Source organism: Salmo salar, chromosome 13, assembly GCF_965601325.2.
Source record: "Salmo salar chromosome 13, fSalSal1, whole genome shotgun sequence".
NCBI classification, from domain to species: Eukaryota; Metazoa; Chordata; class Actinopteri; order Salmoniformes; family Salmonidae; genus Salmo; species Salmo salar.
In genome coordinates, this window is record NC_138303.1 from 82,927,198 (window position 1) to 82,949,773 (window position 22,576).

The 22,576-nt window shown below is 41.2% G+C and overlaps 1 protein-coding gene across 2 annotated transcripts in view; it reads right to left on the reverse strand.

Moving 5' to 3' along the window:
- Positions 1-3,237: 3,237 nt before the first annotated feature.
- LOC106567929 (glycerophosphodiester phosphodiesterase domain-containing protein 5) overlaps positions 3,238-22,576 on the reverse strand; it is a 61,618-nt gene continuing 42,279 nt past the window's right edge. For both annotated transcript variants that reach the window (XM_082960370.1, XM_014137833.3), the window contains exons 9-16: positions 20,650-20,732; positions 20,125-20,275; positions 19,688-19,909; positions 19,424-19,569; positions 19,090-19,237; positions 10,020-10,102; positions 9,073-9,185; positions 3,238-8,942 (exon numbers count right to left, since the gene is read on the reverse strand). In XM_082960370.1, coding sequence (XP_082816496.1) covers positions 8,866-8,942; positions 9,073-9,185; positions 10,020-10,102; positions 19,090-19,237; positions 19,424-19,569; positions 19,688-19,909; positions 20,125-20,275; positions 20,650-20,732 — 1,023 coding nt within the window. In that variant the 3' untranslated portion in view covers positions 3,238-8,865. The remainder of the gene's footprint in view (positions 8,943-9,072; positions 9,186-10,019; positions 10,103-19,089; positions 19,238-19,423; positions 19,570-19,687; positions 19,910-20,124; positions 20,276-20,649; positions 20,733-22,576) is intronic.

A 22,576-nucleotide genomic window follows, 5' to 3' on the forward strand; every position in this document is an offset into this window, starting at 1 on the left:
ACATGACCATCAGCAAAAGCAACCATGACGAGTCATGTCTGCCTCACTTTCACATGTTCCTTTTTTGTCATTTTAATGTCAAGTTTATCGCAGGATTTGCTGATTAATCCCAATTAATCGCAAATTCAGAATTTGCACAAATGTAAGATTTCTTTATAAAAAAAGCATTGCAAGAATATTAACGTCTTGATTTTGTCCAAAGTAACATTTAGCAAAATTAGGTTCATTGATGAGCACACTTTCTTTAACCTCAATGTCAACATTGCATTGTTGTTTTTAGCTGTATAGATTATGTATTTTGGATATTTTCAGTATATTTTGAACGCTTTCAGACAATGTGATTAATCACAATAAAATGACAAAAAGTTAACTTGAGTTAACTGATTAACCAAATGTTTACATGTTAAACATGATAAATAAGGAGGCATCTGATACGCCATCTTTTTCTCATTGACTTGCATACAAAAGTTAGTTAGCTAGCTACTTAGCTTGGCTAAACTCATGTAAATGGTAAAAATCTCATCTTTTTTTACTTGTCAAAACTTAACTTATAAATAGAAAATGACAGTTAAACAAGTTATCTCTAGATTTTGAAAATGTAACCTTGCGTAGAAACTGTAAAACAGGATCAAATTTGGAGACACAGAGAGTTATCTTACCTGTTATTTTCATTCGGCATCTTCCAATGGTCACTGACCAACGTATGAAGAAGAGAGGCATGCACCTGCAGCAGTAACAGTCTGAATGAATGGCTCAGAAATAATTTAAAAAAATCTTTAACACACTTGAAATTATAAAACTCAGGTAGGCTAAGTAGTAATTTGCAAGAAGAGTAACACTGTTTCACTGCCACATGTGAAAGTGAGATTTTCACATGTTCAGTTTGAAAGTGAGTTTTTCACATCATGGTAGAAGTCGTAAGAAAGTTACTTGTTGGACCTGAATGCCAAAGATTTAGAAAATAGAGATGCTCAAAGTTGATCCCATTAGCAAACCCCTTGCCTGATGACTCAAACTGAATTATTCCGCTGCTCTGTCGTTCGCTACATACAGTGCATTTGGAAAGTATTCAGACCCCTTGACTTTTTCCACATTTTGTTACTTTACAGCCTTATTATAAAATTGATTGAATTGTTTATTTTTCCTTATCTACACACAATACCCCATAATGACAAAGCAAAAACTGTTTTTTAGAAATTTGTTCAAATTTATAAAAAATAAAAACTGAAATATTACATTAACATAAATATTCAAACCATTTACTCAGTACTTTGTTGAAGCAACCTTGGCAACGATTACAGCCTCGATTCTTCTTGGGTATGACGCTACAAGATTGGCACACCTGTATTTGGGGAGTTTCTCAAATTCTTCTCTGCAGATCCTCTCAAGTTCTGTCAGGTTGGTTGGAGAGCATAGCTGCACAACTATTTTCAGGTCTCCCCAGAGATGTTTGATCGGGTTCAAGACCAGGCTCTGGCTGGGCCACTCAAGCACATTCAGAGGCTTTTCCCGAAGCCACTCCTGCGTTGTCTTGACTGTGTGCTTGACTGTGTGGGTCGTTGTCCTGTTGGAAGGTGAACCTTCACCCCAGTCTGAGGTCCTGAGCACTCTGGAGCAGATTTTCATCAAGGATCTCTGTACTTTGCTCCGTTCATCTTTTTCTTTTGTCATGACTAGTCTCCCAGTCCCTGCCGCTAAAAAACATCCCCACAGCATGATGCTGCCACCACCATGCTTCACCTTGTCAGGTGTCAGGTTTCCTCCAAACGTGACGCTTGGCATTCAGGCCAAAGAGTTAAATATTGGTAACCAGAGAATCTTGTTTCTCATGGTCGGAGAGCCTTTTAGGTGCCTCTTGGCAAACTCCAAGTGGGCTGTCATGTGCCTTTGACTGAGGAGTGGCTTTCGTCTGGCCAATCTACCACAAAGGCCTGATTGGTGGAGTGCTGCAGAGATGGTTGTACTTCTGGAAGGTTCCCCCATCTCCACAGAGGAACTCTGGAGATCTGTCAGTGACCATCGGGTTCTTGGTCACCTCCCTGACCAAGGCTCTTCTCCCCCGATTGTTCAGTTTGGCCGGGCAGCCAGCTCTAGGAAGAGTCTTGGTGGTTACAAACTTCTTCCATTTAGGAATTATGGAGGCCACAGCGTTCTTGGGGACATTCAATGCTGCAGACATTTTTAGTAACCTTCCCCAGATCTGTGCCTCGAAACGTTGGTTTTTGCTCTGACATGCACTGTCAACTGTGGGACCTTATATAGACAGGTGTGTCCCTTTCCAATCAATTGAATTTACCACAGGTGGACTCCAAGCTGTAGAAAAAACAGGATGCACCTGAGCTCAATTTTTGAGTCTAATAGCAAAGGGTCTGAATACTTATGTAAATAAGATATTTCTGTTTTTAATTTATAAGAGATTTGAAAAATGTCTAAACAACAGTTTTTGCTTTTTCATTATGGGGTATTGTGTGTAGATTGCTGAGTAAAAAAAATAATATTTAATCCATTTTAGAATAAGGTTAATGTAACAAAATGTGGAAAAAGTCAAAGGGTCTGAATACTTTCCTTAGGCACTGTACTTCAGTCTGAGACTGCCATCATTGAAGTTGTTTGTGGTGATGTCAAAATATGGGTGGTTGTTCAAAACAATGTCATCAGCGATTGGATCATCTCTAACCAATCAGTGTCAAAGCCAATGACTCATTTTCAAAATGCCACTAAACCCACGTGGTGTTCCTGCTCTGGTCTAACCCATCGGTCTCTGGGACCAATCAGACAGTCTAGAATAGATTTCCATTCTAGAAATTGTCGGGGAGGTACTCAGATCCAGACTCATTGCGGAGAATAAACTAATGTCCGTGGGCGTCGTATAGCTTTTGGCCGGAGCAAGGATTATGCTTTCACATCAATTATCTAATATCGCCAGATGTCAGATTTCTTTCTTGTTCATAATATATGTTGTAGCTTAGATCCTATTTGATGTATTTATTGATGGAGGGTTTCATTCAAATCAAAAGGGGTTCAGTCAGAAAGTAGTTGAATTCATATAGAAGACCCAGTAAAGACTGTCTGTATTAACAAAGTAATATCACTGCAAGAAGTGAACTTCAGAATGTAACATTAATGGTGTTCACCTCACAGGGTGTGTAAATAACAGGATATCAGCCATCTTGTATTGGCTAGCTAAAGAAGATGTTTTATACTATACAGTACCAGTCAAAAATTTGGACACACCTACTCATTCAAGGATATTTCTTTATTTTTTACTATTTTCTACATTGTAGAATTATAGTGAAGACATCAAAACTATGAAATAACACATATGGAATAATTTAATAACCAAAAAAGTGTGAAACAAATCAAAATATATTTTATATTTGAGATTCTTCAAAGTTGCCACCCCTTGCCTTGATGACAGCTTTGCAGACTTTTGGTATTCTCTCAACCAGCTTCATGAGGTAGTCACCTGGAATGCATTTCAATTAACAGGTGTGCCTGGTTAAAAGTTAATTTGTGGAATTTATTTTCTTCTTAATGCGTTTGAGCCAATCAGGGGCTAGAGGGGTAGGTAAGGTAGGGGGTATACAGAAGATAGCCCTATTTGGTACAAGAACAAGTCCATATTATGGCAAGAACAGCTCAAATAAGCAAAGAGAAACAACAGACCATCATTACTTTAAGACATGAAGGTCAGTCAATACGGAACATTTCAAGAACTTTGAAAGTTTCTTCAAGTGCAGTCGCAAAACCATCAAATACTATGATGAAACTGGCTCTCATGAGGACCGCCACAGGAAAGGAAATCCCAGAGTTACCTCTGCTGCAGACGATAAGTTCATTAGAGTTACCAGCCTCAGAAATTGCAGCCCAAATAAATGCTTCACAGAGTTCAAGTAACAGACACATCTCAACATCAACTGTTCAGAGGAGACTGCATGAATTAGGCCTTCATGGTTTAATTGCTGCAAGGAAACCACTACTAAAGGACACCAATAAGAAGAAGAGACTTGCTCTGGCCAAGAAACATGAGAAATGGACATTAGACCCGGTGGAAATGTGTCTGCTGTGTCTTTGTGAGACGCAGAGTAGGTGAACGGATGACCTCTGCATGTGTGGTTCCCACTGTAAAGCATGGAGGAGGATGTGTGATGGTGTGGGGTTGCTTTGCTGGTGACACTGTCTGTAATTTATTTAGAATTCAGCTTTTCAGCTTTCTGCAGCGATATGCCATCCCATCCAGTTTGCACTTAGTGGGACTATCATTTGTTTTGCAACAGGACAATGACCCAACACACCTACAGGCTGTGTAAGGGCTATTTGACCGAGAAGGAGAGTGATGGATTGCTGCATCAGATGACCTGGCCTCCACAATCACCCGACCTCAACCCAGTTGAGATGGTTTGGGATGAGTTGGACCACAGTGTGAAGGAAAAGCAGCCAACAAGTGCTCAGCATATGTATTCAGCGTATTCCCCTGTAGCTCAGTTGGTAGAGCATGGCGCTTGCAACGCCAGGGTTGTGGGTTCGTTTCTCACGGGGGGCCAGTATTTAAAAATGTAATAAAATGTATACACTCTACTGTAAGTCGCTCTGGATAAGAGCGTCTGCTAAATGACTGTAATAAAATAATATATTTTTATTTGTTTAAAGCTTTTTTGGTTACTACATGATTCCATATGTGTTATTTCATAGTATTGATGTCTTCACTATTATTCTACAATGTAGAAAATATTAAAAATAAAGAAAAACCCTTGAATGAGTAGGTGTGTCCAAATGTTTGACTGGTACTGTATATGTAATCTATATACACTGCAAATACGCAAAGCACTGTTTATAGGCTGTAAAGAGACAGTTACTGGAAGGACATGAAAGGAAAGGCAGAGTCGGAGTCAGGAAACAACAGTCAGTGGTGCAAGACAAGACAAGCTACTAACAGGAAATGTCATTTTCAGAGGTAAGACACTGTGGTATGGGCGCTGCACTAGCTTATCTATCTTGTTTTTCAAGCTTATGCAAACCTTTTTATCTTTTGAGCTTCACTTTTCGCTGCGGTAAGCAAATGTAACAGGGTCTCACAGCTTTCACAGCCTACATAAAGATCAAACATCCATCTACAATAGGCATATTTCGGTGCTGGAGAGAAAGAGGAAACTTTGAAAAAAGCAATTTCTGCTACTCCGATATTGTGGGAGCATATCTGTGGCCATTACCTTTGAATAAATCAATATAAGTTCTCAAAGCCCCCATGCCCATTCCATTCTAGGGGATGGTCAGAAGGAGGGATAGTTGAAGCAGGAAGCCAAGTCCCCGACTGAGAGTGTTAAAGCGGACCTGAACGACTGCCCCAGAGACTGGCTGTTACATCCCTTTTGACTGCTCAGACAACAGCAAGGAGGAGACAGACATCCACCTGCCAGCACTGCACCATCATCCTCCCATGGCTCAGACCTAACCTAACAATTATCGATGTGGATCGATGCAATTCACCCAGATCATGGTCTAATGTGAAAGCCCTTTACTGCATTACAAGAGCACTCCTCTTTGCTTTCATGCTGCATTTAGTATCTGTAGCCTATGTGGTTGGCACTGCAATTGTTATGCATGAAGCTACTGTACACAATTTCCTGTTTCAGTGAGTTGGTTTGGCTGCTGGTTTGTAAATGTTAATGATGATGTATCCCAAGCCTTTCAAATCACTGACATTGGACCTGTGAAATCATCGCAGTAGGCTAGGCTTTGTTTTTAGCACAATGTGCAATGTCAACTTTACTGTGTGTGGGTGTACAGTACAAGAGGTGCCTGTGGAAATGGGAGAGATTAAATACAGGCAGGTCACCCATGATACAAGTCAGTATTCAATGTCCATACATGTCTGAGGAGGTCGAGGGGGGGGGACGTTGAAACTGGCTCTAGGGGCAACAGAATGTGCTGTTATCTTTAAGTGGGTATTGTGGACAGAGATGGCAGATGTGCATAAGCATCTGCCTGTGACTCCAAAGGGTGCATGTTTGAATCCAGCAATAGAAAGTTGTTTTTGATATTTTGCTTTAAGCCTATCCCTAACCTTAACCCTTACCTTAACCATTTGGCGTTAATGCCTAACCTTAATTCTTCTGAGTTAATAACTAAAACTTAACCTTGGAATTATACAGAGAAGTAACTAAACACTTTGACGTTTGATGTTTGGAATAACTTCAATATTTGATGTTTAAGAAACATGGATGAACGTCTAATTCTGATGTGCGACTGCGAGAGCTTGTTGATTAAATGAGGGTTTAAAGGATTTTTATACTGTATCTTACAGTTTTGATTTATGGTATTATTTAACATTTTGTTAAAGTGCTTTGAGAGTTAGTAGCATACTGTCCGTTACTTGAATGCTCTCCTTCATTAAAGCAATTGTTACACCAATGTATTATTAAAATGCCTATGAAACATTTTTCCCAAAGTATTTTTTTGAGAATTTTCTGCAGCTGTTAAATCATTTACAGTGAGAATGGCACACAGGGCAAAATAATTTTGGGCTGAAGTTTCGATGAGAAAAACAGCCAGCAGAAGTATGGCAACATATACAGTTGAAGTCAGAAGTTTACATACACTTAGGTTGGAGTCATTAAAACTTGTTTTCAACCACTCCACCAAATACTTGTTAACAAACTATAGTTTTGGCAAGTCGGTTAGGACATCTACTTTGTGCATGACACAAGTCATTTTTTGCCAACAATTGTTTACAGACAGATTATTTAACTTATAATTCACTGTATCATGATTACAGTGGGTCAGAAGTTAATATACACTTAGTTGATTGTGCCTTTAAACAGCTTGGAAAATTCCAGAAAATTATGTCATGGCTTTAGAAGCTTCTGATAGGCTAATTGACATCAATTGAGTCAATTGGAGGTGTACCTGTGGATGTATTTCAAGGCATACCTTCAAACTCAGTGCCTCTGTGCTTGACATTGGGGGAAAATCAAAAGAAATCAGCCAAGACCTCAGAAAAAAAATGGTAGAACTCCACAAGTCTGGTTCATCCTTGGGAGCAATTTCCTGAAGGTACCATGTTCATCTGTACAAACAATAGTACGCAAGTATAAACACCATGGGACCATGCAGCCGTCATACCGCTCAGGAAGGAGAAGCGTTCTGTCTCCTAGAGATGAACGTACTTTGGTGTGAAAAGTGAAAATCAATCCCAGAACAACAGCAAAAGACCTTGTGAAGATGCTGGAGGAAACAGCTACAAAAGTATTTATATCCACAGTAAAACGAGTCCTATATCGACATAACCTGAAAGGCCACTCAGCAAGGAAAAAGCCACTGCTCCAAAACCACCATAAAAAGCCAGACTACGGTTTGCAACTCCACATGGGGACAAAGATCGTACTTTTTGGAGAAATGTCCACTGGTCTGATGAAACTAAAATAGAACTGTTTAGCCATAATGACCATCATTATGTTTGGAGGAAAAAGGGGGAAGCTTGCAAGCCGAAGAACACCATCCCAAGCATGAAGCACGGGGTGGCAGCATCATGTTGTGGGGGTGCTTTGCTGCAGGAGGGACTGGTGCACTTCACAAAATAGATGGCATCATGAGGCAGAAAAATTATGTGGATATATTGAAGCAACATCTCAAGACATCAGTCAGGAAGTTAAAGCTTGGTCACAAATGGGTCTTCCAAATGGACAATGACCCCAAGCATACTTCCAAAGTTTTGGCAAAATGGCTTAAGGACAACGAAGTCAAGGTATTGGAGTGGCCATCACAAAGCCCTGACCTCAATCCCATAGAGAATTTGTGGGAAGAACTGAAAAAGCGTGTGCGAGCAAGGAGGCCTACAAACCTGACTCAGTTACACCAGTTCTGTCGGGAGGAATGGTCCAAAATTCACCCAACTTATTGTGGGAAGCTTGTGGAAGGCTACCCGAAACTTTTGACCCAAGTTAAACAATTTAAAGGCAATGCTACGAAATACTAATTGAGTGTATGTGAACTTCTGACCGACTGGGAATGTGATGAAAGAAATAAAAGCTGAAATAAATCATTCTCTCTACTATTATTCTGACATTTCACATTCTTAAAATAAAGTGGTGATCCTAACTGACCTAAGACAGGGATGTTTTCCTAGGATTAAATGTCAGGAATTGTGAAAAACTGAGTTTAAATGTATTTGGCTAAGATGTATGTAAACTTCCGACTTCAACTGTATTACCTGTTAGATACTGCTGCACTGTCTGTCGGATCTAGAAGCATAAGCATTTTGCTACACTCGCAATAACATCTGCTAACCCTATGTATGTGACCAATAAAATTTGATTTGATTTGACAATGCAAGAACAGTTCATTCCCATAATGCAAAATGTCATTTACACATCGATAGGAGAGGACACACGTTATTGAATTCAGTCTTATATCATACAATTCAGAATTCCAAACCATGAAAATCCTCTGAGGGAAAATAAAATAACAGAAAAACTCAACTCAATGTACAGAGCAGGACGCTTTTCCTCTGCTATATAAACAAATTAGCGAAGAAAAACATCCCATGATCCGTCAGAACAACTTCTAAAAAAGTCACTCCAGCAAAAAGGTCAACAGTCTTCAAAATATTGAACATTCAGAACTTTTTAAAGTTCAAACTACCGACATGTTGGTAGAAACATCCATGTTTACAGTAGCAGCCATTGTGATTCTGCCTGTTGCGGTCACCATGTTATGCCGTCATAAGTGTAGCTGTCACAACCAGCTCAGACAGGTACAGAGACAACTCATCCTTCCTGCACATTGGCATAGTCATTCTCATGGTATAGAGACAGTTCATCTGAATGGACCATTGTCCTGGCCATTCTCCAGGTATTCAGACACAGCTCACTTGTACTGCCCAATGTCATAGCCATTTTCTGGATATAGATGTTCATCTGTACTGGTCACTCCATTACTTACCTCTAAAAAAGGAGAGAAAAGAAGAGTTAAACTTTGACCCTCACTCTTTTCCATTCTTGATTATGTCAAGTGGGTTAGTTCGACCATGGTGCTGGCAACACACATTTTTTCCCTTTTCCTGTGTTTTGGTACCTGAGAATATGAGCTTCTCCTTCATGATGTTGACATCCCGGCTGGGCCTGCGTGCCACAGCACTCAGCATGATCTGCTCTGGATTGTAGTTCTGCATGCCACTCATCCTCCACCTGGTGCAGCACAGAGAGGTACAGCACCGTCAGACACACCGTTAGAATCAGTGGAGGCTGCTGAGGTGTGGGCGGCTCATAATAATGGCTGAAATGGAGTCAACGGAGTGGTATCAACCACATGGAAACCATGTTTTTGACGTGTTTGATACCGTTCCATTGACTACATTCCAGCCATTATTATGAGCTGTCCTTCAGCAGCCTCTACTTGTTAGAATTGATAAAACATTGATAAATGATGAATACATTAAGAAAAATGAAACCTATAGTGTTCACTGAGTTCATGAACTTTAGAGAAACACGAGAAGCTCAAGGATAGAAGACAGATAAGACAGAAAACAAGGAAGCAACATGAGCCAGTGAAGTCACCTCAGTTACCTGATCACATGATAGCTGACAGACGCCAGAGTGCAGCAGAGAAACGTAGCATGCAGATCAGGCAGAACAAAGGACAAACAAGGCAAAGAGAGAGGAAGAAGGAAGGAATAAATGAGAGACAGTGAGAAGGAGAGAAATGGAAAGACAGTGATGAGGAGAAGAATGAGAGACAGTCAACAAGGAGAACGTGAGAGAGCAGAAAGGCAGGGCAGTGAAAGGGAAAGAGCAGAAGAGTCAGTTGAGAAGCAAAAGGCTATGTAGCACAAACCTCATCACAGAGATCAAAGTAGACTCAGACCTCTACAACTACACAACAGTTATGTTAAACTTTTACAGTGAAGCAGACATTTAGTATTAATGCAGTGTAAAGTATGTTGCAAATATACAACTGCTCATAGCAACATGAGAAGGAAATCAAGTTTGATAATAGAATCTCAATAAAAAATGGGTACCTACTTTTGAAAGATGAATATTCCTATAACTATGGCGATGGAGACTAGATCGGAGGTGATCCAGACCAAGCAGTATTTATCTGGGCTCTGGAACAACAAGACAGCCACTGAGAACCAACATCCTCCACCACTAGATGGAAGCATAACCACACAAACATACAGTACGTCTCACAGTACCTCTCATACATTTTTTTGCAGAAGGAGCTCTATTTTGCTGGCATCTGGTAAATTCTAATGCCTGAATTCCATCTGAAATACACAGCAAAATGATTGAATACTTTATCGAGTTTACCTCCCAGATTAGAAACATTTGTTGTAGTACTGTTTAGAAAGACATGACTTTACAATTTAAATGATTGAAAATGTATCAATTCAGTGTATTATTAGTTGTTTTTGATATTGTCTTGGTCTAGGCCTATATGATCAAGACTATTTTCTAAGTAAGAGAACATTAAACCTTTTTAACATTTAACCGGTCTTCTCTTGAGATTAGTCTTATTTACTGCAAGATATTAATTGCCACAATGTTTGTCTTCAAATTATGTATTTTATTAAAACAGAAAAAATAATTAAATAGCCCACAATTATATTGAAAAATAAATTAAAGGTTTTGTTTTTCCAGGTTCCTGTTTTACTTTTTTATTAGAAAACCCACAAAATTTGATGTTCTAAATCCACAACAATGCTTAAACCACATTTTGAGGTCTGGAAAAAATCGAATGAATTTTAAACATGATGAATATAATCATGATATCATTATTCCAGGTAAGCATAGGCTACTTTGTAGTTAACATTTAAAACCTCTCTGGGATAGGGGGCGGTATTTTCACGTCTGGATGAAAACCGTGCCCAAAGTAAACGGCATGCTACTCAGGCCCAGAAGCTAGGATATTCACATCATTAGTAGATTTGGATAGAAAACACTCTGACGGTTCTAAAACTATTTGAATAACGTCTGTGAGTATAACAGAACTGATTTGGCAGGCGAAACCCTGAGCACAATCCATCCAGGGAAAATTCTATTTGAGGTCAATCTGTTTTCAATTGGTTTTCTATGGCAAGCCCGTTTTAATAGAAATATACTTGCAGTTCCTATAGCTTCCACTAGATGTAAACAGTCGTTAGAAATTGGTTGATGTTTTTCTTTAGAGAAATGAAGAAGTACCGCTTTTCAGAACAAGGGTCCAGCCGAGTGGACTCTACTGTTTTGATGCGCGCTCCAGGTCACACACTTCATGTTGTTTTTATCCGGTATTGAACACAGTTTATCCCATCTTAAATTGTATCGATTATTTACGTTTTAAAATACCTAAAGTTGGATTAGGAAAGTTGTTTGAAATGTTTGGACAGCGTTTACAGGTAAGTTATTAAATATTTTGTAGTCATGCTGGGCGAGTTGGAATCGGTGTTTTGGTAGTGTTGGAACGCGCCAAATAAATTGGCATTTTGGAGATATAACGACGGAATTAATCGAACAAAAGGACCATTTGTGATGTTTATGGGACATATTGGAGTGCCAACAGAAGATGTTCTTCAAAGGTAAGGCATGAATTATATCATTATTTTTTAGTTTAGTGTCGCGCCTGGCGGGTTGAAATGTGATTGTCATGTGTTTGTATGCGGGGTGCTGTCCTCAGATAATCGCATGGTTTGCTTTCGCCGTAAAGCCTTGAAATCTGACACGGTGGCTGGATAAACAAGAAGTTAAGCTTTAATTTGGTGTATTGCACTTGTGAATGTATGAAAGTTAAATAGTTTTAATAATTGTTTTTGAATTTGGCGCTCTGCCATTTCACCGGATGTTGTCAAATCGATCCCGCTAAAGGGTTTTGATCCATAAGAAGTTAATTAATTAATGAATTGATAAGGTTTTCGGGAAAGCCTTTCATCTACCAGAAGACTGTTTTCATTAGCATCATTGCTAACATCTACACAAAGTGGTAGACGTGCGCAACGCACTCACACAGACAGGGGCATTCTCGTTGCTTTTTTCAGAAAGTTGCAGGAAATTCAAATCACTGATGCATTCTGTTCATGCCTTGTGATAAACTTTGGCAAACGAATACATTTTCAATACATTTAGTTGATTCCCTACTAAGGTCAATACATATCTGTTTTAATGCCTGTATTCCGTGAGGGCCCGAATGATCATATTTGGACTAGAATGAGGCTCTCCAATACCTATTGTTCCTGCAATGATGATTCACAATCTTCATCAAATTATTTAATAATTTATCTGCAGACAATCGGCAAAAAGCCTAGTCCTACCAGTAGCCTATGCAAATTAGAGAGCCAAATCAACGGCTCTCTTTAACCAATGCGATTCGGTAGGCTGCACTCACTACCTATGTTTCCATTAACTTTTCCAGTGATTTATTTTGTACATGTAGAAGGTTTGCATAGAAAATAGATACAACAATTGCCTGCTAGGCTGTCTTTCCATGTAACTATCTTGTGTTGATAAAAACAGCTGGATGTAATGATGTCATACCAAAAACCAATGGTATTGAATAAAAATGTAGTGTTTGAAGTGTTTCCATTACCCAATTAGGCAAATTGCTCATTAATAAGGGACAGATCTAAATTTACTGGGGGGGAGGGGCTGGTCCAACACAAGGTGTCATGAAAAAAATGCACTCCCCTCCCCAACGTAAAAAACATTTTCACATGACCCTCCCCTTGAACGATGGCGCCGGAGATGGCTGCCGTTTTACGGGCTCCTAACCAATTGTGCGTGTTTTGCGCATTATTTGTAACTTATTTTGTACATAATGTTTCTTCCACCTTCTTTTATGACCGAAAAGAGCTTCTGGATAACAGGACAGCGATTACTCACCTCGTACTGGACAAAGATTTTTTCTTTAACAAGTCGAACACAAAGGATTTATTTCAGACACCCGACAAGGCCCAAATCCACGTCATTCGCATGAATAAGAGAGAGAGATATCAGGGACGTAGGTCAGGGTGCTTTGTAAGGATCCGACAGCAAGTGAGTACTACCATCAGTCCTATTAGCCAATGTGCAATCATTGGATAACAGAATGGATGAGCTCCGATCAAAACTATCCTACCAACGGGACATAAAAAACTGTAATATCTTATGTTTCACCGAGTCGTGGCTGAATGACGTTATGAATAACATACAGCTGGCTGGGTTTTCGGTCCATCGACAAGATAGAACATCTGCCTCCATTAACCTGTTATGGCTAGGGGGCAGTATTTTCACGGCCAGATAAAAAACGTACCCGATTTAATCTGATTATTACTCCTGCCCAGAAACTAGAATATGCATATAATTATTAGCTTTGGATAGAAAACACTCCAAAGTTTCTAAAACTGTTTGAATGGTGTCTGTGAGTATAACAGAACTCATTTGACTGGCCAAAACCTGAGAAGATTCCATGCAGGAAGTGCCCTGTCTGACAATTTCTTGCCCTTCTTGATTATCTCTATCCATTACAGGGGATCTCTGCTGTTACGTGACACTTCCTACGGCTCCCATGGGCTCTCAGAAGGCGGCAAAAAGCTGAATTGTGGCTTTGCAGGCTCTGGCTGAAAAAAAGTAGAGCGTTTGGGTAGTGGCTGGTCACAGTACTGTGAGACTCAGGCTCGTGCCCGAGTCGACCCCATGCTTTATTTTCTTTCGTCTGTTTACCTAAACGCAGATTCCCGGTCGGAATATTAGCGCTTTTTTACGAGAAAAATGGCATAAAAATTGATTTTAAACAGCGGTTGACATGCTTCGAAGTACGGTAATGGAATATTTAGAAATCTTTTGTCACGAAATGCGCCATGCTCGTGACCCTTATTTACACTTCGGATAGTGTCTTGAACGCACGAACAAAACGCCGCTATTTGGATATAACAATGGATTATTTTGAACCAAACCAACATTTGTTATTGAAGTAGCAGTCCTGGGAGTGCATTCTGACGAAGAACACCAAAGGTAATCAAACTTTTGTAATAGTAAATCTGAGTTTGGTCAGGGCTAAACTTGGTGGGTGTCTAAATAGCTAGCCGTGATGGCTGGGCTATCTACTCAGAATATTGCAAAATGTGCTTTCACCGAAAAGCTATTTTAAAATCGGACACCTCGATTGCACAAAGGAGTTCTGTATCTATAATTCTTAAAATAATTGTTATGTTTTTTGTGAACGTTTATCGTGAGTAATTTAGTAAATTCACCGGAGGTTTGCGGGGGGTATGCTAGTTCTGAACGTCACATGCTAATGTAAAAAGCTGGTTTTTGATATAAATATGAACTTGATTGAACAAAACATGCATGTATTGTATAACATAATGTCCTAGGTGTGTCATCTGATGAAGATCATCAAAGGTTAGTGCTGCATTTAGCTGTGGTTTTGTTTTTTGTGACATTATATGCTAGCTTGAAAAATGGGTGTCTGATTATTTCTGGCTGGGTACTCTGCTGACATAATCTAATGTTTTGCTTTCGCTGTAAAGCCTTTTTGAAATTGGACAGTGTGGTTAGATAAAGGAGAGTCTTGTCTTTAAAATGCTGTGAAATAGTCATATGTTTGAAAAATGGAAGTTTTTGTATTTTTGAGGAATTTGTAATTCGCGCCACGCCTATCATTGGATATTGGAGCAGGTGTTCCGCTAGCGGAACGTCTAGATGTAAGAGGTTAAGACAAGGGGTGGCGGTCTGTGTCTATTTGTAAATAACAGCTGGTGCACAGAATCTAATATTAAGGAAGTCTCAAGGTTTTGCTCACCTGAGGTAGAGTATCTCATGATAAGCTGTAGACAACACTATTTACCAAGAGAGTTTTCATCTATATTTTTCATAGCTGTCTATTTACCAGCACAAACTGATGCTGGCACTAAGAAGGCACTCAACGAGCTGTATAAGGCCAAAAGCAAACAAGAAAATGCTCATCCAGAGGCGGCACTCCTAGTGGCCAGGGACTTTAATGCAGGGAAACTTAAATCTGTTTTACCTCATTTCTACCAACATGTTACATGTGCAATCAGAGAGAAAAAAACTCTAGACCACCTTTACTCCACACACAGAGACGCGTACAAAGCTCACTCTCACCCTCCATTGAATAAATCTGACCATAACTCTATACTCCTAACTCCTGCTTACAAGAAAAAACTACAGCAGGAAGTGCCAGTGACTCGCTCAATAAGGAAGTGGTCAGATGACGCAGATGCTAAGGTACAAGACTGTTTTGCAAGCACATACTGGAATAAGTTATGGGATTCTTATTCTTCCGATGGCATTGAGGAGTACACCACATCAGTCACTGGATTCATCAATAGGTGCATCGATGACGTCGTCCCCACAGTGACCATATGTACATACCCCAACCAGAAGCCATGGATTACAGGTAACTTCCGCACTGAGCTAAACGTTAGAGCCGCCGCTTTCAAGGAGCGGGACTCTAACTGGGACGCTTATAAGAAATCCCCCTATGCCCTCCGACGAACCATCAAACAGGCAAAGCGTGAATACAGGACTAAGATTGAATAGTACTACACCGGCTCCAACACTCGTCGGGTGTTGCAGGGCTTGCAAACTATTACGGACTACAAAGGGAAGCACAGTCACAAGCTGCCCAGTGACGCGAGCCTACCAGACAAGCTAAATAATTGCTATGCTCGCTTCGAGGCAAGCAACACTGAAGCATGCATGAGAGCATCAGCTGTTCCGGACGACTGTTTGATCACGCTCTCAATAGCCGATGTGAGTAAGACCTTTAAACAGGTCAACTTTCACAAGGCCAGATGGATTACCAGGATGTGTACTCCGAGCATGCGCTGACCTACTGGCAAGTGTCTATACTGATATTTTCAACCTGTCCCTGACCAATTCTGTAATACCAACATGTTTCAAACAGACCACCATAGTCTCCCTGTGCACAACAACACCAAGGTAACCTGCCTACATTACTACTGATCCATAGCACTCACGTCTGTAGCCATAAAGTGCCTTGAAAGGCTGGTCATGGCACACATCAACACCATTATCCCAGAGACCCTAGACCCACTCCATTTTGCATACCGCCCCAACAGATCCACAGATGATGCAATCTCTATTGCACGCCACACTGCCCATTCACACCTGGACAAAAGGAACACCTATGTGAGAATGCTATTCATTGACTACAGCTCAACGTTCAACACCACAGTGCCCACAAAGCTCATCATTAAGCTAAGGACACTGTGACTAAACACCTCCTTCTGCAACTGGATCCTGGACTTCCTGACGGGCTGCCCCCAGGTGGTAAGGGTAGGTAACAACACATTTGCCACGCTGATCCTCAACATGGGGGCCCCTCAGGGGTGCGTGCTCAGTCCCCTCCTGTACTCCATGTTCAACCATGACTGCATGGCCAAGCACGACTCCAACACCATCATTAAGTTTGCCGACAATACAACAGTGGTAGGCCTGATCACCGAAAATGATGAGACAACCTATAGGGAGGAGGTCAGAGACCTGGCAGTGTGGTGCCAGGATAACAACCTATCCCTCAACGTGATCAAGACAAAGGACATGATTGTGGATTACAGGAAAAGGAAGACAGAGAACACACCCATTCTCATCAACAGGGCTGTAGTGGAGCAGGTTGAGAGCTTCAAGTTCCTTGGTGTACACATCACCAATAAACTATCATGGTCCAAACACACCAAGACAGTTGTGAAGAGGGCACGACAATGCCTTTTCCCCTCAGGAGACTGAAAAGGGTCCTCAGAACCTCCAAATGTTATACAGCTGCACTACAGAGAGCAACCTGACTGGTTGCATCACCGCCTGGTATGGCAACTGCTCGGCCTCCGACCGCAAGGCACTACAGAGGGTAGGGCGTACGGCCCAGTACATCACTGGGGACAAGCTTCCTGCCATCCAGGACCTCTTCACCAGGCGGTGTCAGAGGAAGGCCCTAAAAATTGCCAAAGACTCCAGCCACCCTATTCATAGACTGTTCAATATGCTACCTCATGGCAAGCGGTACCGGAGTGCCAAGTCTAGATCCAAAAGGCTTTTCTTTCTTAACAGCTTCTACCCCCAAGCCATAACACTCCTGAACAGCTAATCAAATGGCTACCCGGACTATTTGCATTGCCCGCCCCCCCCCCCCCAACCCTCTTCCACGCTGCTGCTGCTCTCTGTTATTATCTATGCAAAGTCACTTTAATAACTCTACCTACATGTACATATTACCTTAATTACCTCGACACATGTGCCCCCACACATTGACTCTGTACCGGTACCCCCTGTATATAGCCCTGCTATTGTTATTTACTGCTGCTTTTTAATTATTTGTTATTCTTATCTCTTCGTTTATTTCTTCGCATTGTTGGTTAAGGGCTTGTAAGTAAGCATTTCACTGTAATGTCTACACCTGTTGTATTTGGCACGTGACAAATCAAACTTAATTTGATGCTACACGCTTGGCACACCTGTATTTGGGGCGTTTCTCCCATTCTTCTGTGCAGATCCGCTCAAGCCCTGTCAGTTTGGATGGGGAGCGTTGCTGCACAGCTATTTTCAGGTCTCTCCAGAGAAAATCAAACGGGTTCAAATCCAGGCTCTGGCTCGGCCACTCAAGGACATTCAGAGACTTGTCCCGAAACAAATCCTGTGTTGTCTTGGCTATGTGCTTAGGATAATTGTCCTGTAGGAGCGCTGAGTTCCTGAGCGCCCTGGAGCAGGTTTTCATCAAGGATCTCTTTGTACTTTGCTCCGTTCATCTTTTCCTCGATCCTGTCTAGTCTCCTAGTCCCTGCCGCTGAAAAGCATCCCCACAGCTTGATTCTGCCACCACCATACTTCACCGTAGGGATGGTGCCAGGTTCCCTCCAGACGTGATGCTTGCCATTCCTGCCAAAGAGTTCAATCTTGGTTTCAACAGACCAGATAACCTTGTTTATCTTGGCCTGATAGTCGTTTAGGTGCCTCTTGGCAAACTCCAAGTGGGATATCATGTGCCTTTTACTGAGGAGTGACTTCCGTCTGGCACTACCATAAAGGTCTGATTGGTGGAGTGCTGCAGAGATGGTTGTCCTTCTGGAAGGTTCTCCCATCTCCACAGAGGAACTCTGGAGCTCTGTCAGAGCGACCATCGGGTTCTTGGTCACCTCCCTGACCAAGGCTCTTCTCTCCCAATTGCTCAGTTTGGCCGGGCAGCCAGCTTTACGAAGAGTATTGATGGTTCCAAACTTCTTCCATTTAAGAATGATGGAGGCCACTGTGTTCTTGGGGATTTTTTTCTTACACTTCTCCAGATCTGTGTCTCGACACAATCCTGTCTCGGAGCTCTAAGATCAATTCCTTCGACCTCATGGCTTGATTTTTGCTCTGACATGCACTATCAACTGTGGGACCTTATATAGACAGGTGTGTGCCTTTCTAAATCATGTCCAATCAATTGAATTTACCACAGGTGGACTCCAATCAAGTTGCAGAAACATCTTAAGAATGATCAATGGAAACATGACACACCTGAGCACAATTTCGAGTCTCATAGCAAAGGGTCTGAATACTTATGTAAATAAGGTATTTCTGTTTTTTATTTTTAATTCATTTGCAAAAATGTCTAAAAACCTGTTTTCGCTTTGTCATTATGGGGTAGTGTGTAGATTAAAAAAGATGTAATACATTTTAGAATATAGCTGTAATGTAACAACATTTTCTACATTGCAAAATAATAGTGAGGACATCAAAACTATGAAATAACACATATGAAATCATGTTGTAACCAAAAGAATCAAGGCGAAGGGTGGCTACTTTGAAGAATCTCAAATATTAAATATATTTTGATTTGTTTAGCACTTTTCTGGTTACTACATGATTCCATATATGTTATTTCATAGTTTTGATGTCTTCACTATTATTTAGCAATGTAGAAAATGTTATTACATTACAGCTATATTCTAAAATTGATCAAATATTTTTTTCCCCTCATCAATGTAGAAAACAGTAAAAAAAAAGAAAAACCATGGAATGAGTAGGTGTGTCCAAACTTTTGACTGGTTCTATATATATATCTATATATAGATATATATATATATATATATATATATATGGTGAAGGCGGAGCTGCTTACCATAAGCCAGATGGGGTAAGGCACCTTGCGGAGGACCTGAGGGGTGTCAGAGGAGACAGAAGACACCCCGCTGCACCACAGCACTGAGTAGAGCCATGGCTCATTCACCGGGTACACCGTCACACTCATGTTGTTTGCCAAGAAGTCCCTACAAAGACAAATAGTTATTGGACATGCTGGCCTGTGAGTAATACAGGGTGAGGTTAGGGATTTAGATAACATTTGTGGACCTACCAGATAAGATTCTTGGGGCATGTCCGGTTAAGATTGTGGATGATCACAACAGATTAATGGTTAGGGTTAGTGTTTGAGAGTAACAGTAGGTATGTCTTACTGAATATCCTTGTTGCTGGCCTGTGAGTAGCGCAGGGTGAGACTGCTGATGCCTCTGTGTCTGAGCTCCTCCACTGACAGCTTCTCCAAGGAGGTCTGCTGCAGCCCCCTGACACGGCCCCTGTCTGTGTCCGGGGTCCACGTCACCTAAAGAGCAATAGGGCACAAGACACAGGGTAAGAGACTGGACCTGCCTTTTGATTCACACTTTTCTACCAATATTATTAATAAGGATTCAGTGAGATCCATAAACAGTCCTTCTCACTCTCTTCTGTGATATCCCAGACCTCTGGACGGCCCACAGGGTGTCCATGATCCAGGTCTTGTAGTGTGGGTGTTCTGGGGGAGGTCTGCGGAGGTACAACAGGGCTGAGCGGTTGGCCCTGGCAGCCAGACGCAACATCTCTACCAGGCTACACACTGTCAGGTTCCGTATCCGGTTCCGGTCCCTCCCTGTCAGAGACCCAACAGTCCAGAAGGGGTCGTTCTGGAGAGACAGAGAGGGTATTTTATTTGATGAGGTGATGCAAAAAAAGATACATTCTAAAATTGTCTCGGTGTAGGGAGAGGGAGAGGTAGACTAGAGAAGGGAGAGACAAAGAAAAAAGAGCAATACAAGAAGAAAGAGAGTGTCATAGATACTGAGAGAGAGAGAGCGAAAGAGAAAGAGAGCGGGAGAGCGAAAAAGAGAGAGAAAGGTACCTCCAAAAACCACTGCCCCGCATTTAGAGAGCGAATCTCTGTCCAGTTGAAGAGAGAGGCGTCCTCGTGCTGCCTGTCTGGAAAGACCTTGGCGATGTCAGTGGTCCGTTTCAAGGTGCGGTCTCGCATCAGGAAGGGCACCCCGTCCAGACTGGAGGGGAGAGGAGGGACCACAGACTTACATCACTGAACCAGCAACACATGTCATTCACACTTATGTCACTGCTTTCATAAACAAAGAATATGTTTCTTTGGCAATGTAAGTAAAAAAAGGGCCTGTAATAAAAGGCCTATAATGCATTGAAAAGGAATGGATGTGAGATTAAAATGGTCTTAAAACATGTTGACTACATCAAAGGCAGCGACAGAATGGGGCTCTTTAGATTTGCTCTATAACCATTTAAACCCTAAGATTGTTGCTATAGATTCGTTACCAGCCTACTATAGAGAACTCATTGCTCTTAACATTGAGGTGGTAGGGTGGGGTGGGGTTAGGTTATTGGCTGGTCGAGTGTGGTTGGTTACCTGACGGTGACGTCGGCCTCCAAGGAGCTAACCCCCTGCTGCAGAGCCTTGTTGAAGGACATCAGGGTGTTCTCTGGAGCCAGCTACAGCACAGGAAACACAGACAGAGGGACAGACAGAGAGAGGTATAATGGGTTATTATGGGTTGTTAGAATCTGATGGTGGTCATTTGATCTAGTGGTGGGTGGCATTATTATTTCAGTATTTTAATAAATAGGTAAAAGGTCAGCAAAATAGGTAATTGTATGTGCGGGAGTTATCTTTTATCATACGCTTTTTAAACGTTGTACAAATGGTTAGGTTGGTGAGACCTGTAAAAAAGCCATTGATCTTTCTAGTAAGTGGATGTCAGAGAGGCACGTTTACTTAAACAAAGAGGCATTTACAGCAATACACCTCTGACATAATTTAAATGAAACTGAACCTCGCTCTCTGTGACAAAGATAGGTATCTACACCACAACTTAAACCTACTACAGCCTTACAATGTTAGACATACTAATCCACTTCTGAATATATTGATCCTTTGATTTCTCCTGAGGGAAGAGGTCCTTGTCTGAGTTTGTAGAATAAAGCTCATAGAAAGACAGAATAATGGATCTGTCTTGTCCTTTGGGAAGCAGCTTTCAGGCACTGGTCTCCTGTCTCTTTCCACAGACAGCTACCATATTACCCACAGCAGGAGTCAATAGAGGCAAGCCCTGACGGGCTGAAAGTGTGTGTTTGTGTTTTTGTGTTTGTGGAGTGTGTGTTTGTGATTTGAAGGCAGGTAGACAGGCAGAGTGTGTGTCTGGGCTACAGTGTGAGTGTGTATTTGTTTAAAGCAAGTGGTCTGGAACAATGTTTACTTACTCAGCTGCTTCGGGACAGGACAGTATATTGTGTTTCCTACCAACAGTAGAAAACAAACCAAACATCTACAATCCTAACAAATGTGCTCTTGATCAATGAACCTATTGCTACTCCGTTGGGGGAGGGGGGCGACATATGGAATTGTTTTAAGAAGGTCATACAATGGATCATTTAGCTATTTGATCTACAATTTTAGGACCCCTTTAGGTATAAAAAATGTATATACACATTTTTGATGAAATATAGAATTTGGCCTTTAATAAAATACTATAGCCCATAGAAACAAATTGAATAACACATTCATAAATCGCAAAAAAGACAGTCCAAAAATAAATCACAAGAATAAGGTTTTGAAGTGTCTGTCCTATATCTATATCTCAGGAAATATTTGTGTATTTTTTTACACATATTTAGCCCCTTTTCACAAAACTACCTCCATACTTCTTTTCATTTGTATGGGTTACCTTTAGACGAGTCCCGTGACACTTGTGAGGGGTCATAGAGCATAACAGAGAACATTGTGTTTGTGAGAGTCTCCCCTTTCTATAGAGTGGTTTGTATTAGTTTTGTAGGCCAAACCGTTCGCATGCTAAATACGTTTTTGTGAGAAGACCAGTTTTCGGGATGTCTCCTTGTCTGACAAACAGCATTGTAGCTCTGCCACTTTCCACCGCAGATGCGGAAGGGTGACATAGGTGGATGCGGTGGATTGAGACACAGCCCATGCAAAAATATATCTTTAGCTTAAACTAAAAAAGTATTATTACCGGTGCGTCAATAGACTAGGTTATACACTGACTGGACCAATGCTGTTTGTCTGGCCCTATATAGCCTGCACTCATTACCAGGTCAGGGCAGCACAGTCAGTGCATGTCACAAAGCAGACCTGTTTTAACCTGATTGTGAACTCCACCTATCCAATTAACTGTTTCATTGTCCAGCAAGTAAATAGTGTTCGCTAATGGGCCTCTTTATTGGGGCTCCAAGACATTCAGTACATTCATTACCCTGAAGCAGAACAGCTCTCAAATTGAATGTGATTGTGAACTCCAGCCACCATTATCGCTTATACCTAT